At 30.3% G+C, this 19,031-nt stretch overlaps 2 protein-coding genes across 2 annotated transcripts; one reads left to right on the top strand and one right to left on the bottom strand.

Annotated features, from left to right (window-relative positions):
* Positions 1–3,738: 3,738 nt before the first annotated feature.
* On the bottom strand, positions 3,739–5,157 carry LOC118051868 (anaphase-promoting complex subunit 13-like). The gene is made up of 4 exons (XM_035062615.2): positions 4,995–5,157; positions 4,615–4,717; positions 4,453–4,506; positions 3,739–3,961 (listed from the first exon to the last, which is right to left on the bottom strand). Exons 2-4 carry the CDS (start codon positions 4,688–4,690, stop codon positions 3,900–3,902), a joined length of 192 nt encoding a protein of 63 aa, XP_034918506.1. The 5' UTR covers positions 4,691–4,717; positions 4,995–5,157; the 3' UTR covers positions 3,739–3,899.
* An 8,118-nt stretch (positions 5,158–13,275) lies between these two features.
* Positions 13,276–15,365, top strand: LOC118051865 (CBL-interacting serine/threonine-protein kinase 12). The gene has a single exon (XM_035062613.2). The coding sequence runs from the start codon at positions 13,481–13,483 to the stop codon at positions 15,128–15,130; it is 1,650 nt and encodes a 549-aa protein (XP_034918504.1). The 5' UTR covers positions 13,276–13,480; the 3' UTR covers positions 15,131–15,365.
* Positions 15,366–19,031: the final 3,666 nt, after the last annotated feature.

Below are 19,031 nucleotides of genomic sequence, written 5' to 3'. Positions count from 1 at the left end.
TATTCATATTAATAATTTTTTTTTATAAAAATACAGGTCTAATTGATAGCATGGCATGCAACTATATGAAAAATTTTATAGGCTCGGTCCTATCCATATATGATCTTGAGCCAATCGCATCAGGTGTATCTTAATATTATATTGATAGATTATTTTTTAAATATATTAAAATAATATATTTTTTTAAAAATTAATTTTCTTGTATACCCGGAATCTAAAAGCGCACTATGAATTAAATAAAATTACGAAGGTGGAAATATTAAGACTCAACTGACTCTAACATTCAGCTTTTTGCAAAAGGAGGAGAGAGAGAGATGTGAACTGAAGTATTGAAGTTGCATTTGCAGTTGCTAGAAGTTGAAATTACAACTTCGAAAGTATATTTTATTAAAAACTCATCGCCTTTCACTGACGAAAAATCTCAGTTCCACTTCTGTTTGTCCTCAAAATAATGCTGGTGGCAAAAAGGTGCCTGTACCTTCAAAAGCTACGGCTCTTTCCACAATAAATCCCCAGACCACCACACAAAATTACCCATTTTTTTTTATTAAGGGGAGATATATATAATATACCCACCTCGAATCAATGGATTAAATCAAACCGTGAGGAAATTGATTATATTTCTGTTCAAGGCTGCCACAGTCAAGTTTTTGTGCTCTTTTTGACGAAACCGGCCATGTGAAAATATAGGTAGTGGACTTTTTTTTTTTTTTATGTTTGGGTTAATTATAGGTATTCGGATCAGTTTATACATATCTCGATTAATTCTTTGAAATCTTGAAGTTAACAACCATGTTATCCTATATTTATTTTAATATTTGTAACACTCGAATTAATAATATCTAAAAAATAAATTTAAAATTTGGTTAATTAAACTATACCGAATCAGAATTTGATAATCAAAGTTCTTTCGTGGATGATTCAAGCATAATTTGGCACTAATGTCATATCTAGGTTCAACAAGCTTGACTAAGCATCAAACCCTTCACCTTGGTCAACAAGGCCTCTTTCGCAGGTCAATGATGCTTCCCCTTGCAGCTCCAAAACAAATTCCGTCGTGGGGTTGGAAGGTGGCCGGCAAACTTGCTCCACCGTTTGTTAGTGGGCAAGTAATTCACCTGCTCCATCACGTGACTTCTAGTTCATTTCTTTCATCTTCCTCGTTTCGAGAGTAAAATATTTCTGAATAGTTTTGAGGCTCCAGTTAAGTGGATATGGCATCACCTAATCCGCATAAATCCAAACCAAGATTCCAACGGAATGACAACTAAGGCCTTATTTGTTTCCCGGAAAGTAGTTTCTGGGAAACCATTTTCCAAACTTTCCTGTGTTTGTTTGTCTTAACGAAACAATTTCGGTCAGCCGGAAAACACTTTTCGGTCAGCGGAAAACACTTTCCAGTCAATTTTAGTAAAAAAAAAAAAATTGACTTGGTTTTCAGGAAAGTGTTTTTTTTTAGCTGTGTTTGTTTTCCGGAAAGTGGTTTCCGGGAAAGCACTTTCCAAACTTTCTTGTGTTTGTTTGTCAGTAGGAAAGTTGGTCAATGGAAAACACTTTCCAGTAAAAGAAAAATTTGGCTTGGTTTTCAGGAAAGTGTTTTCTGAAAAATTTGAGGGGTGAAAAATTTTAGAAATGTCATTATTTGTTGATTATATCAAATTTAATCCTCAAACTTTTGATTGCTATATATATTTTGTTTTGAATATTTATTTTTCAATTTCATCTCTTAAAATTTTATTTTTATATTAACTTTGGTTTTTATTTTTATAATTGCTATTTGCTTTTTTCTTATCATTTTTTTATTGAAATTTTTTATTTATCAAATTTGATCCTCATTCTTTTGATTGTTACTTATTTTATTTGAAATAATTTATGAAATGCTGATTATTATTATTTTAATTTCTTCATTTTTCATTTTTTTTTTAATTTTTTAGATTTGATCCCTATTATTTTGATTATTATTTGTTTTATTTGAGATAATTTATGAAATTATATATTTTTTTCAATTTCATTCTCATTCAACTTTTTAATTTGTAAGATTTGTTCCTCATTATTTTAATAAACTTGAGAAAAATAAAATATTAATAAGTTATTTTCCAGCTCAGTTTCCATGACATAACCAAACACTGGAAAGTGTTTTCCAGTTCATTTTCCATAACACTACCAAACATCGGAAAATACTTTCTCGGAATTCACTTTCCAGGAATTCACTTTCCCGGAATTCACTTTCCAAAAGGAATTCACTTTCCTGCAAACAAACGGAGCCTAAGATTTAAGATTGTATATAATTCTCTACCTAAAAGTTTCTAAGAAGTGCGGTTAACTTCCCTACTTGTAAGAGAAAAACAAAAGTTTTTGTTGAACACTAGGGGAGCTCAGGAAAAGAGAAAGCATTTTGAGAGTTTTGTAACTAAGAACGAAAGAGAGGACGAAAGGGTTGATAGAGTTTTTCTTAAAGGAATTTAGTATTCAAGAGGAGGGAAAATAAAAAAACTCTTTTATGCTCTCAAAAAGATTGAAAAACGCAATCTGAGCACATTTGGGTTGTGAATATTGTATGGTTTGTGTTCAAATAACATGTTAGCATGCTTAGATTAATTATACAAGTTTTATAGGATATTATTTTGATCCATATATTAGTTTTTATACTTTGATATTGGAGCCATGTTCAACATTGAAGGCGGATATTTGTATGCTGTAAATTTTTACAGCCTTGTTATTTTGAATAAAATTAGTGTGTTTACTTGAAAGCAACATCTATTTTTTTATTTATATAAAAAATAAATAAATTTATCAAAGTATAATCAACTGTGCAACATTCTTTCTATACTTGAGGTTTTTTGTTCATATATTTAACGATCTAGATTAATTATAATACTTTTAGTTTTGTGATTCACGTAATTTTTGGGTTAATTTTTTTTTTATATATATAATCTGATTTTTTCTCAAGACATGGATTAAATGTTTGCTATCTCAGTATATTACCAAAAAATTATGGATGATTCGATCCATTGAGACACTACTAGAAAAACGAGTTAAAAAGTCAAAGGAATCAAGATATATAGCAATTGAGCTCTCAAAAAGCATGCTTAGTTACACAACTTATTTTTTCAAGTATAAATATTGTAGAGTAAATAAGAGAGTTAATTTCATCATGCGTGAGTGGAAGATAAAAGAAATGGATCCTAGATCCATGTCTCACCCATGGGTCAACTTGGGCCATGGTCCCAATTCCCATGTAATAGAAGCATGGGGAGGGAAGTTATCTCCCGTAAAAAAAAATTAACATTAAAGGAGTCCAAAAAAAAAAAAAAAAACATTATGAGAGTTCTCTAACTAGAAAGAGAGAAGAAAAGGGTTCATAGAGTTCTTCCAAGGAATTTGGCATTCAAGTGGAAGGAAAGCCAAAAACCCTTGCATGCTGTCAAAGGGATTGAACATTGCAATTCAAGTATATTTAGGCTATGGATATTGAGTATGATTCGTGTTTAAATAACATGTGATCATACTTAGACTAATGATACAAATTCCATAGGATATTTTGCTTGAAATGGATGTTGATCCTGTATTAATTTTCCTATATTAAGAGGCTAAAAAGAAAGAAGCAAAAGGACTTGACGCCTTAGGATAGGAGAAGAAAGTCTCAGGGAGAAATTATGAGACATCTGATAAATGGGGCAAAACCTCAAACACATTTCGAAGGATATGAGCAGGTGGGAACCATTTTACACAACTGAATTACATAAAAGAGTAATTGCTTTTCTGAATTTTTTCACACAGACAGGGTAGGGCAGGTCTGGATTTCAGATCATTAGGAAAATAAAGTCTCAAAAACAAAGGTCCAACTATAATTGACAGAATCCACAACAGAAAAACAAAACCCTGGGCACCAGAAAACTTTACTGATTGCCTAAGGCCAAATCATGCCAAGCATCTGCATCAACATGTTGAGTATCCTGATCTGAAAACAAGAGCAAACTCGAATAAGGCATTGTTACAAACGGACTAGTCAGCGTTGATTGAAACCACAACATGACAACTAAAAAAATTGACCTAAGCTGCTCTTATCTAAAGAAACACCAGTGCCCTTAAATCAACCGTGTTTTTTTAAACAGTGAAGGATTAACTAGAACCACCCAACCAAACAGCTCTCATCATTTCCAGCCAGGTCTCCTTCACTTAATAAACAAGCAAAAATATGTAAAGGGAAAAACTGTTCCAGAAACTCACTCTATGTTGAGCAAACCAACTAAATGGTCTTTGTAGACTGACCATATATTAAAATTACTGAAAGATGGTATTAAAAAAAAAACAACAGACTGAGTTTCACCTCCAGTGACATGTGACATTTCAGAAACAAGAATTATAAAGATGGGCATCCAATTGAGCAAGAGAAAGAGATAAATTTCTCCAAAGTTTAAAAAACACAAAAACAAAGTTTGTGAGACATACTTGAATCTTCAGCATCATCAGTCCTCACAACCATCACTGGTGGTAATGCAAGATCTGCATTCAGTTAACACAAGCATAATTCCAAACTTTGGGAAATTAAATTTACTTTTAAAACAAGAAAGCTGCATTGGATAATTAGCACATGAATAAAAATGACGATACCATCATCAGGCAAAGTGTCTCTCATCCATTCCTCGTCCACAATATCTATAAGAATACCCATGTTTAGTTCTGCCATATTTGCTTCTTACTTCAATCAAATTCCCTTTCAAAAATACACACCACAAACATTATACACAAAACAAAGGTTAAGTAACATTCGATATCAGCGCTCCTCGAAATAAAAAAAAGCACAAAAACTTCTCTTAAGTGAAAAAAATAAAGCCAAAATGAAGTAAAGTTTGGTTGAGGCATTTTATCGAGTAGGTTGAAGTCCTAAATTACACTAAAGCTAACATTAACACTATACCAGAAAATTGTCCAAAGCAGTGAAATTGGAGAAATAAAAGCAAAATCAAAGAAAGAAACTTAAGGATATGTACCTCTGCCGACGGCGACGGCGATGGCGAAACGAGGAACAAGATCCGAACCCTCCAAAATCCAAGTATTGAAACACGACAAGCAGTGTGTGTCCTGTCTGTATAATTGCCTAAAATCAAGATTCGGGCTTAGGGTCACAGATGATCGTGTTCAGATTTGAAGCAAGCCCATTGGCCATTGTTTTAGGCCTGGGCAAATTTTGTGGACACCGTTAATCAGGAAAGAAAGGGACAAATTCAGTAATTAGGATACAAATTAAAAACAAATAGTGAATTAACATTACACCAAAATTTTTTTGGTGAAATAGAACACTTTCGAATCTCCAAATTGAAAAACACGATATGAATTAAATTTCATGATTTTAAATCATACCATCAATTAAAATTAAATTTTACTAGTTATCTCAATCATTTCATGAAAATTCCAATAATAAAAATAAAATTATGATATTTATTATTTAATTTGTTAATTTTACATTTACTTTAATTAATAATTTAAGTGAGTAAATTTTTTATTTATTTTAACAACATTTGGGTATAATTTCTCATATTTAAGAACTATACTTAAAATTTTATCCCACTTAAAAATATATGTCAAAAATCACAATAATCAAATACAACAAATTCTTACATTTTATAATTACAAATAGCTTCAAGAATGCAAATAAATAAACACACACACAAACACAAAATGAATCTCAAATACTTAAATAATATAATATTTTAATAATTAAAATCTCAAAATATATCAATATAACTCATTTATCTATTTATATCTACACCGTCTACTAGATAACCCAGGCTTATCAATAGCATTACCGCTTCTTGCTTCTACTCCTACCTAAATAGCCTCATCCTTTATCATAACATAATCAAGAGTTAACTTTTTTCTAAATGTATCAAGTCCATTGCAGCAAACATTGAACTATCGAGATACATAGGTGTATCCTCTGTTTTTTTCATCAATATTACTAAGCACAAATGCGACCTCTTGGCCTCCCATAGCAACAAGTCAATCTAATATTAATAAAATATTAATATTAAATTTAAAGATCAATAAATAAAACCCAACATTTAAAATAAAGTAATTACTTATAATATTTTGAATTTGCTGTGCATGTTGCTTGTATTGCATGTATATAGATGGAGGAACCTGTTTAATATCCGATGTGATACTCATATACCAAATCAAATACTCCTTCTTTATAATCACATGATGCATTTTTTTTATATATAAATATCTTATTTCTATATGCATCATAATGTGATAGGTAAGCTCCATGATGGTTTAATCAATCGTAACCATCATCTTTATCCCAACATTTTATGACTTGCGACGCAACAATCATCTTGATATTGACTGAAATGTGTTGTATATAATTGAACTATTGTATTACTTGATTTGGACAATATAGCTTAATCATCTCAAAAAAATATTAGTGGAACCATTGGTGTTCATATATTCATCCCATTAGTGTAAATAGCTAGAGCAACTATCACTCTTTCAGTCAAATAAGGTGTCCACATAAACTGTAGAAGATAAGTTTTTTTAAAATTATAAAATAAGAATTCGGTGAGGTTAAGTTTTTTTTTTTAACAAATGGTTTAAAAATACATGGATAACATGATGCTTGTCTAGCTTGCTCTGATAAACTAGTAACACATGTGTTAAATCATTATAAAATAATCTACTAACACACCATCTGACATTACAAATATATCAATTTAATTGTATTTTTAAAGTTACAGTTACACAATATAAATGCATATAACTACAAAATAATGTTGTAAGACTTGCATCACAGTGGGAGCTAAAATGTAACCCTCATAGCCTGGACAATCATAAATAGTAATCTGGCTATTTGGGATCGACCCATATGAAGATGCTCCCAAGACCATAATTTTTATTAAATAAAAAACATTTTTTTTAATTTCATGTTAACAACAAACATTTGTAATGTAAATATTTATTTTAAATTCTTCGATTCATACTTGTAAAAGTAGTTAACATCCCTTAACTTGTTTGACTCCCTTCATGCATTCAAGACATAGATGTCTATACAGGTATGCCAAGATAGCAGATCCCCAGCTATAAGTGAGAATGACGTTAAAATCATATAGGAGCATTATATAAATTAATAGCACATATCTCGCTGTGAAGTCTATGAATTCACTATCAAACAGATACAATATATATGCTTTGTCATACCTAAATAATACATGAAAATTATCATACTAACTCATGCCAACTTAACAAATAATAAACACATTCAAATCATAATTTAATTAATACCTCTGCAAGACCTCGTTGTTAGCATCATATGGTAGTGTGGTAAATATCTTCTCATTCCATTTAAGACGTATGCTACCCTCCCTTTAATTCAGAATAAAAAGGTGTCAATCTAAATGCACACTTGCATAACATAATTCGATTATGCACACTTGAAGATGTGACTTCTTGTCTATCAATAAGAAGTTCAAGAAAAATTGCCACATCCTATAGTGTTGATGCATCTCTGTGTGCTTAAGATGAAATGTGCACATTCCTCAATTAGTGCATGGATGAATCCATGATCAAGCTTGATGTGCTTTAGATAAATTATGTATAAAAAACCAACATAAAACACTTATGGTTGAATTTTTTCATGTAGTTTCATCCACTTATATGTTCGAAAATAAATTATGGTCTCATCCTACATAATAATTTAAAATATAATTACATAAATATATAAAACCTTTAATGATAAGTAATGAAAAACATTATTTAAATTAAGTATTCCTACAATCCTGGTGAAAACATCCTTCGATCAATGTCTATCTTACAACCGTATGACAAAAGTGTCATCGAGCTCGGTAAACATGTATTGTGACTCAAACTTTCCATGAAAATCATCATGCTTTTTTTGGATGTCATTATCATGCTTTCCAAGAATACCATTGTTGTAATATGGCCACTCTACAAGAGAAGAAGACCTGTTATCTCGTGTGTGTGACATCCTATATAAAACTACCTATGTTTGATGTGAAATTAGATAAATTTAATATGCTTTCAAAAATGTCATAATATATTTGACTAAATATTTGTTTTGCCATACATACATTGTCAATTATGATATTTTTTTTATATTATAGATTATTTCATTGCATATGTCACTCCTATAATACATGAACCTGTTTTGCATCCATCGTGTTGTGAAAACGAGTAGACATTTGTCTACTAAGCCTGAATTTTCATTAAGATGAGTTTGCTTCAATTCGAGGTTCTGTGTAATCATTCTATTCTAATTCATCTGGTAATGGATGGAATGACATGTCATATGTTAATCTGTAACTTTGAACCACATAATGATCATTAATAAATTGTGTGAAGTCTAAGTAATTCTCAACACAACATGCAAGAATATGTGAACATGGATGTTAACATGTCTATTATTTACCACTTGTGCATGTTCTATCATTCAATTTCAACACTCAATTTAATGGGGGTGATAACTTAGAAAACATGTTGCTCTAAGTCAAACAACATTGAAATATAATTTCTTGATATATCTCTGCTCATTATCAATTCAACCTGGATTGATGAGTGTCAAATTATCTCACATTGAATAAAATCATTTGTTTCATGTCTTCACTTGACCTAACATTGACCTAATAACTATTATTTCTATAAAATGAGCATTAGACCCACAAGAATGATGAAAATAAACTGGCCATTCGTTAAAAAAATTCCTTAATTTATGTTTTGTTTTATGTTATTGGGTATATAGGCCTAATGGGCCATTTAATTTGGGTTAAGTTTTTAATAGACTTAATAAAATTGTTTTAAGTCTAAAAATACTTGCAATAATAATTTTGAAAATATGCTAACACAAATTTTTTTTTCTCCTTTTGAAATACCAAGACAAAATAAAAAATAGGGAACAAAATTAATTTTTTTTTTGGTGAAATAACATTCCTTTAGAAAAAATGTTATCATTGTTTTTTTTTTTTTTTTTTTTAAGATTTAGCTTAAGTTTCTATCCAATTTCTTTTTTTGATCCCTTTAATTTGAAAATGATATTATTTAGTTTAAAATTTTATTTTATTCACATTTTAGTAATTTAGTTTGAGAGAGGAGAGAGAGTCAACTGAAAAATAATAAAAAAGAGAGAAACATATTGGTTGCTCTGATTCTGTAGATAAAAATGATCAAATTTAGTGTAAAGTATTCTTTCTTAATGACAAAAATGTTATTAAGATGTTTTTGGGCTTCAATGTTACTAGAAAATATATATTGGGGTTGCTAGAGTTTTTTTCAATTGAATTTTATATGTTTTTAAATTGAGATTGAGTGTTTTTTGAATTGAGGAATTGATTATTTGAATAATATATTTTTATATGTTTTTAGATTAATTAAGAATGCATTTTAGATATTTAATTTGACACATTAGATTAATCCCCATACAATTTAATTTGACACCCAAGTTAGAAAAGGTTTAAAGGTTCAATAACTAAGCTGGGTATGATAAGTTCACCATGATAACAAATAAGCATTGTATTATTGTTATGTTTTTTTTTTGAAAGACTCATATTAAAATTACTATGTTTTATTTTATTTAGAATTAAAACTTGTTATAAAACAATGATAAAATGTTCTCTTCAAGCAAACATTCCAGTGAGAAATTAAATAAAGAAGTTTTGGTTTGAAAGATATCTATTTTATTCTTACTTTAAATAGTTCTTTTATTTTTGTTTATGTATTCTTGATGTTTTTTATTTTTATTAAATAAATGACATATAAATAAATGTGAGATGTTTTTTGTTTATATTAAATGTCTGTTTAATATTATGATAAAGATTATTTTCAAAGTATTTTTACTTGAAAATACATTAAAATAATTTTTTAATTTTTTTTTGACATTAGTATATCAAAACGACAACAAAACACTAAAAAAAAAAAAAATTTAAAGCTTTTTCAAAAATAAAAATTAAAAAAATTTAGAAAAAGATGATACTACCATGCTTCCAAACAATATCTAAAGATATTAATGAGAAAAGAAAAACTTTTATTAACAAATTATTTTATTTCAAATGAAATTTTAATTATTATTTTTCTTATAAAAAGATTACTACCATATAATAAGTTAATAAAATTAATAAGAATTCATTTTATATTATTATTAGTGCTCATGATTCTCAATTTATTTTATATAATATATATATCATAGATTTTAAATTTATAATCAAAATTGATCCAGCTGTTTCATCCTCCACCTCGCGGCGTAGTCCTCGGCAATTATCTAAGTAATAGCCAGGTCAACTTTTTTTAAATTTTGATATGTGGAGGAGATGAAACGATCACCGACATTAAGTTGATGAGTTGACTTATCATCAGCCTTATCATCATAGATAAAACCACAACACCATAAATCCCTCTCCTTGCCACGTACTCTATCCCTTGAAACCGTTGATCATAAAATCGTAGCCATGAATACACGCAAGCAACAAGTGACTGGACTCCACGTGGTGGCACAAAGGTGTGAATGTGAGGTGGGAGGCAAATATGTTATTGCGTATTTGCCTTGAAAACTACTCTCCTTCTATTCTACTCTAGATTACCAAAATAATAGAGATTCAAAGTTACAAGTCATGTTAATACCCTCATCCAATATATGTGTTGTTTGGAATTCCGTTTCAAAAAACATTTTATAAAATTTTGAAAAATATTTTGTTTAAAATGAATTTTTTTATGTTTTGAAATTATTTTAATGTGCTGATGTTAAAAATTATTTTTTTTAAAATAAAAAAATTAATATTTTATTGTATTTCTAAATAAAAAAACACTTTTAAAAATAATTGATTTAAAATTTTCAAAAACTCCCATATTTATTTACAGATAGCTTAATTTTAAGGTAAAAAAAAAAATTCACACTATTTCCCCTGTTTTTACACGCACTTGATACATTTAATTAGATAGTTACCACTATTTTTTTTTTAAAAAAAAACATTAATTATTTGGATGAATTTTCTTTTTTTTTTTTCTTTTTTTCTTTGAAAAAAAGAGAGGAAAAAAGCTCAACCATTTGATGCTAGATTTTTGTGGAACTCATTAGTGAGCTTATTATTTAAAAAGTTGATTTAATATTTTTATTTTGAAAAAAAAAAACTACTTTTAATTTATTTCTTTATACATCCATCTCTGTTGTGGTTAAGATTTTGATTGAGATTTATTATCTTTATTGTCAATTACTTGGAGAAACGCTTGTGTCAAACAACAACAATATTTCCTTATTTAACTCAAAGGTTCCAAGACAAAGAAAGCTTGGACAAGATAAAATAATTGGGAATGCTATTTAGAGCAATTTTTTATTTAATAATATGATCGTGTATATTTAGACCAATTTAAAAAGAAACAAGAGAATTACATTTTAAGGAAAGGAGACACGCATTAAGCATTATATAAATATTTTATAATATTTCAGTTATTGTTAAAAAATAGTAAAAATAAAATATTACAATGAAAAAAACAATATTGATTAAATATATTAAATAATTATTATTTTAGATGGTAATATTCTTAAGTATTTATAATAAACTCTAAAAAAAACATGAAATGATTAAAATTATGGAATGACTCTTAATAAGTGCTGAAAGAACACTAAAAAAAAAATACTAATAAATTCTTAAAATTTTCTAAAAAAAAATTCTAATGCATGAATCTCTTTGATTGTATTTGGTTATTGTTTTGGGATAAAAATGATAAAATAATGGAGATAAAAATATGTTTGGTTGAAAAAACATAAACATAAAAATAAATATATTTTTTAAACAATTTTGGAATGAATTTATGTACTTTTAAAATAAGATGTATAAAGAACTAAAATGAATTTATGTCTCTAGAGAATTTTATTCTTAAAATATCACTATAAAAAACATTTAATTCCAAACTTGTTCAAATGAGACATGTTTGGATTGAAATGATTATTATTATAGTTTTAAAACTCGATCAAAAGATCAATCCAGAGCAAGATCCAAATTATGAATCGAGAGGGTAAACCCAGGTTTACCCTAAAAAAGCTTTTCCTTAAAAGATCAAAACTACGTTGTTTTGATAAAAAAAAAAAAAAGTTTTGACCCGAGTTTGATCCGTAGTTAACCAGGTCACAAGTCAATCAAAGTTTTTTATCGAATCAATCATTCCTCTATTTTCTCTTAAACATGGATTGAACTAGATTCTAGGTTTGTCAGGTTTTAAGTTCGATTCGTCAGGCCGAATCGAGTTTTATAACTAGGATTATTATATTATTATTAATTTTAACAATCAATATACACTAAAATAAAAAAATGTCTAACTGGTTTTTTTAAATATTAAATTTTAATAATAATACATATTAAAAATAAAATATTTTTATTTTATTTTATCTTATTTATCATCAACTAAATATAATACATAAATAATCAATGGGAAATGTATTCATTACATAACATAATTCAATCTCCGAGGAAAAAAAATAACATAAATAGAAGTAGTAAGCATAGTTATTAAATCAGGACCGACCTTACGGGTCAACCCAGAACTCAGTCGACTCAGTGGACTGGACCAAACTAGGTTTATCAAAAAAATCAGTTGGTGCAACGACCTGGCCAAATCCTGTCGACCCGGCAGGTCAACTTATGACTCGGGCGAGACTCAATATTTTTTTTTTCAAATATAGTTTTTCTTCTATACCTCTTTTTTTTTTATATATAGTTTTTTAGTTGGTTATTAACACTTTTTAAAGTTTACTATATAAATATTAGAAAAATATTTTATTTTTTTAATTTAGGATTTGAAATCCTTTAATATATATATTTTATGTTCACAAGAAAAAAGTTATGTTTTTTCAATTGTAAGATAAAAAACATTTTTGATTTAAATACTTCAATTTAAAAGCATAATATAGTATATTTTTCAATGTAAGATAAAAAATCTTTTAAAATATTATTTTAAATTTCATTATTTATAAAATATATAATTTTTTTTCTTAATTTTTTATATATAAAATATTAAAATTTTTAATATATTTTTTAAAAAATTTTAAATTAACCTAAATTAATTTAAATTAACATATAAAATTTAAGATCTGATTCCTTATCTGGGTCAACTCCAGACCGGACGTGATACCTATGGTAATACGTCCAGCTACGTCCAGACAATCCTAATGATCTGTTTTCTTTTCACTTAAAAAACACAAGAAGTAAAGAGCATATACCCTTTCCTTGTAAAAAATCCTATCTTTTTCTCACCTTTTCAAATTGAAAAAAAACAAAAGAAAAAGAAAAAAACACGCTGACACGTATCCAATCATGAAAGCCAGAATGCAATTTCATCCACCCTTCCATTTAGCTCCTCGTCCTTCTCTTTACCTTTCTTAAAACAAAAACACCAAAAACACAATAGAAAACAAACCTAAAAAACAAAATAAAATCTGACCATCTCATATCTCTCATATCTCATCTCTCCAATTTCCATGGCAGCCAACAAAACCCCAAACAACAATAGCAACCAAAGCCAAAGTCCTCTGCTCGGTCGGTACGAGATCGGAAAACTTCTTGGACATGGTACTTTTGCTAAAGTATACCATGCTAGAAACGTTAAAACCAACGAAAGTGTTGCCATCAAGGTTATTGACAAAGAAAAGATCCTCAAGGTTGGTCTTATGGCTCATATCAAACGTGAAATCTCCATTCTTCGCCGTGTTCGCCACCCCAATATTGTCCAGCTTTTTGAAGTCATGGCTACAAAGGCCAAGATTTACTTTGTCATGGAATATGTTCGAGGCGGTGAATTGTTCAATAAAGTTGCCAAAGGTAGGTTAAAAGAAGAGGTTGCCAGGAGATATTTCCAGCAATTGATATCTGCTGTGTCTTTCTGTCATGCCAGAGGTGTGTTTCATCGCGATTTGAAGCCAGAGAATTTGTTGCTTGATGAGAATGGGAACTTGAAAGTTTCGGATTTCGGATTGAGTGCAGTGCCTGATCAGATTAGACAAGATGGTTTGTTCCATACTTTTTGTGGGACTCCTGCTTACGTTGCTCCTGAAGTTCTTGCGAAAAAAGGGTATGATGCTGCTAAGGTTGATATTTGGTCTTGTGGGATTGTTTTGTTTGTGTTAATGGCTGGTTATTTACCATTTCAAGATCAAAATATTATGGTTATGTATAAAAAGATTTATAAGGGTGAGTTTAGATGTCCTAGATGGTTTTCTTCTGAGCTAGTTAGGCTTCTTTCTAAACTTCTTGATACTAACCCCGTCACAAGAATTACAATCCCCGAGATTATGGAGAATAGGTGGTTCAAAAAGGGGTTTAAACATATTAAATTTTATATTGAAGATGATAAAGTTTGTAGTGTTCAAGACGAGGATGATGTGGATTCATCTTCTGATCAATCATTATCTGAATCGGAATCGGAATTCGAAACTAGAAGAAGGGTTACCACTTTGCCTAGACCTGCAAGTTTGAATGCTTTTGATATTATATCGTTTTCGCCTGGGTTTGATTTATCTGGGTTGTTTGAGGACGGTGGGGAGGGAGCAAGGTTTGTTTCTGGGGCTCCTGTGTCGAAGATTATATCTAAGTTGGAGGAGATTGCTAAAGTTGTAAGCTTTACAGTTAGGAAAAAGGATTGTAGAGTGAGTTTGGAAGGTTCTAGAGAAGGTGTGAAAGGCCCTTTAACAATTGCAGCTGAGATATTTGAGTTGACACCGAAATTGGTTGTGGTGGAGGTTAAGAAGAAGGGAGGGGATAAAGGAGAGTACGACGAGTTTTGTAACAGGGAATTGAAACCTGGATTGCAGAAGTTGATGCAGGAGGAATCTGAGGCAGCACCTGCTGCTTCTGTGGCTGCTTCTGCTCTTGCTCCATCGGAATCCCCCCTATTCACCATCGATCCTTTTCCTACTGATTCTTCACAATCACCTATGGATCCTTTCCCTACCAATTCTACACAATTACCTCTGGATCCTTTTCCTACCGATGCTTCACATTTACCTTTCGACCCCTTTCCTACCAATTCTACACAATTACCTACGGATCCTTTTCCTACCGATACCTCACATTTTCCTCTAGATCCCTTTCCTAGCGATGCTTCAAATTTACCATCGGATTCTGAATATTAGAGAAAGAGAGAGAAAAGAAAAGGGTATGCTTTTCTCTTTACTTCTACTTGCATAAGCTTTTGTATGACATTCATATATGTATTTTCGATTTCTTTGATGTTCTGTTGTGTCAGCTAGGGGATTAGATGCTAATACATGTTGTATGTTCTTTTCTTCTGCTGAGAGATAGTAGATTAATCGAAGAATACTTATTTCTGCTGATCTTTGGCAATTCAGTGTTGACTTGTGTGTTCAATTAACTTATGTTGTAAATGTGATTGAAGTTGCTTTCCTCTGTTCATTCCCGCTGGTTGTGGTACAGAGTGTTGCAAATACAAGTTTCATAATTTGGATTATGATGATAAAATCATTTAAAATTTCTTGATTGTATCTTGTGCCCGGTCCTATCTCTGGGTAGGAATATACACTCTGCCCCTGGTTATACAGCTTTCTCTTGGATGTTTTTGAAGTATGCAGAAAGCCTAGATCTTGATTAGTTGCAAAAATGATTGGTGAAGTTATTTGGCAACTCTCTTCATAGTAGGATTTCAATAACAGCAGTATGTAGCCCTTCTGGTGTAGCAGTTGATTCCTTGGCATAATTCATCCGAAGGGCAAGAGCTATTTCTCATTTATATGGGGGCCATATTTAAATCACGAATAATAGTTAAAACCTCATTTGTAGACTAAACGAATGATGCTAGGTCCTCTGTGTCAATGCTGTTCTTCATTGGAGAAAAGATGTGTTGAAGATGGAGTTAGGATCTCTCAAATTCGGCAATATGAAATGCAGGCTATGATTATCTCAAATTAGTAAATGAACAAACAAAAGTCAGTAGTCAGTTTTGCCTTTTAAAATTGGTGAAAGGGCGAGGACACTGTCTAGGGGCATCCATTTATTTGTCGGTCAATTGTATATTGCTAAAATGCTTGCCTGCTATCACAGAGCTTGTTCCAGTGAAAAATTGGGCTCTCTTTTCATCTCAGTTATAAGGTGTCTTTTTTCAGCTGAATCATTGAGAATGAGAGAAGTGATGTGATACCCAATTGAACAGTTCAATAATGTTCAATTAATCTAATAAAGAATTTAGTGACTGTTTTACCTCCAGCTTCGTTTTTCTTCTCTCTTTCTCTTCTATTACTTTTTTGACTTTTGTCGTGTATCACGAGTCATAAAACTTGTGCTGGCGCGAAGCTTCGTGTTTTTTCTCTTCGAAGTGACAAATTTGCATTTTCGACATTTACAAAAGTCCAAGGATTGATTCATTTCTTTCACGACATAACTGAAGGTACAAGTTGACTTGATAATTGAGTGGCTGTGTTTCTGGGGATGATACAAGCTCTTGCTTCCAGCTTGCTTCGTCTCAAATTATTGAAGGTAGACAGGTCCCTAGTTGTTGCATTGGGCCGTGTCAAAAGTCTTGTAATCACGGGTTTCTAAATCCATACCCTCTCCAGGAATAAAGACATGGCACGTTTTTTTTGGCTAGCGTATAGGGTACGTGTAGTACCTCATGCACGGACAAATTAGGGAGTTATCCAGGCTTGATTGCGGTGGCTTTTTTTTTTTTTTTTAATGAAATAACATCTTTTAAGCACAAAATATACTTTTCAAAGCTAAAAAATAATGTTTTTTCTTCTTCAAAATATAACATCCTTTAAATACAAACCACACTTTCAAAAACTAAAAAAGTATGTTTTTTGCTCAAAAAAAAAATCTCTCATCCAAACACACACTTGTGGTCACAGGGCATTGCGTGCTGGGTCCTTCTTCTTAGTTCCTTTTTTTGGCTACAGTGAAGTCCATATGGCACCATCCATGCTTCATATTGATTATCTCTTAGCTCAATGATTCTGTAGCCATGTTCGTCGGTGGAATTTTACAAGGAACTGAACAGTGTATCCGCTTACAGTGTGTCGAGATGGAAATTTGCATGTTCTTTCCAAGAAAAACTGGGCCAACAGGGAAAAAGTAAACTGAAATCACTTCAATCTGGTGCAGATGAAGGTGATTACCATGAAACTGAACAGCTTACTAACTATCCATCTGAGGAAATGGGATTAATTAGTTCACAGGACATAAAAAAGTATATTTCTATGCGTTAACAGCACCCGTAATTGACTGTTTGTTATATTTAGTTGGAAAATGCTAAGTAGGGCAAGAATGGTAGTTGTCGACTCTGTGACAGCAAGAAGAATCAGACCAATGAAACATTTGTCATTCGTCTAGAGTCACAAACTCTTGGAGGCTGAGGCCTTTAAAGTCAATTACATTGTCTTATTTCATGTAGTTTTTTCTTTTCTTTTAAGGGTAAAGGGTGAAGAATAGAGAATGTGATAGATACATGAATCCCATCTTGAATCATGAGATGAGAAAAGTATTGTGATTTTCCTGAAGGGCATGATCGTGCTAGTGAATCCTTTCATTATCATGCTTGAAATGTTTTGAAGAAATGAATTTAGATAGGATTTTTTTTTTATTAATATTGGTATCTAGACTAGTTTATAGACCTTGAAATTAACGACCATTTAAGTCTTCAATATCCCCGAGATTTATGGAACTCGAACTGGTAACCTCTAGAAAGACTTGACCAGTTGAGGTACACCTCTCAATGTTATATAAGATTTTTTTTAGTAGAAGTAGTGGTGTGTGTGCAAGGGTGGACCTAGGAATCTTTCTTGTCCTAGGCTATTAAATAAATATATAATATTTTTTAAGATCTATTATTAACTTTTATACATGAGTTTTTGAAGTTAACAGTAAAATTTTAATTCAAATACACTACCTAAAATATTAAAAAATAAATTTAAAAATACATAAAATTAAAGTGAAAGTAAAAATAAACCCACTATTAAAGTTACATCATTCGATATTTTTGTGGAATATAATTCATCTATAATCGAATCTGGATCGATATTGTAACAATCCCTCAACCAGGATAAAATAACAATCTCATGTCAACTAGAAAATAAAGTAATTAAATTTTTTCCTTCTCTCAATTCCTCCTTCCTTCACTTGATTCTTCTTTATATTAGTATTTTATAAGCTGGACTTTATAAGTTTACAAGGTTATTCTTTCATTTTTTTTTTATTTTTATTCTTTTCCTTGAATTTTTTTTATGTTCTCCCCTTATTTTTCTCTATTTCTCTCTCGCATTTTCTTTTCTTTTCTTTCTTTTCCTCTTCTACTTCTGCCTAGTTGGAAACATATAAAAGGAAGGAAGAGTTGATTTGTTTTATTTTTTAATGGCAAATAACCATTTTACCCTTAATAAGTCGTTTTGCTTTTATTTGACGGTCTTTTTTTTTGTTAGCACTACCAAGCTCCGTTCATCCTAAAATTTTAAATAGATTTTATTCAATATATTTTAAGATCCCTTATAAAATTTCTGTTCAATCTGATGGTCGGATTGAAAATTACACCCAATAACGTAAAACTTGTTAAATTGTGATTTTTCATCAAATTTTTGAATCTCCAAAAATTTTGAAAACCCAAGCTAAAACATCATATTAAAAAGGCTCCATATAAATTTTCAGAATTTTTGATATCTCAATAAAGAATTATAAATTTTAATTTTACATAAAACTAGTAAAAAAATATTGATAAAATCTTAACTTGGGCTATAGCCCACCTAAGCCTTTAACATGCCTCCGCCCTTATATGTGTATGTGTGTGTGTATTTGTTTTTTCTTTTGCTGTTTGGGGGGTGGGTGGGTTAATTGAATTTTAATTCTTTATTGGATGTTCTTATATGGTCTTTATTTATAACATTTTCATAGTTTTTTATAAGATTTTTTAAAGTTAATATTATAAAAAAATAGTCTGCATCCTTCATATCCGTATGAATCTATCATATACATTAAGCAAAACGACACACTTTAATCAACAATCAATATTTTTATTCAACATTAAAGCTAGCA

Source organism: Populus alba, chromosome 11 (assembly GCF_005239225.2).
Source record: "Populus alba chromosome 11, ASM523922v2, whole genome shotgun sequence".
In the NCBI taxonomy this organism is placed as follows: Eukaryota; Viridiplantae; Streptophyta; class Magnoliopsida; order Malpighiales; family Salicaceae; genus Populus; species Populus alba.
This window is presented reverse-complemented; position numbering and strand designations above follow the sequence as displayed.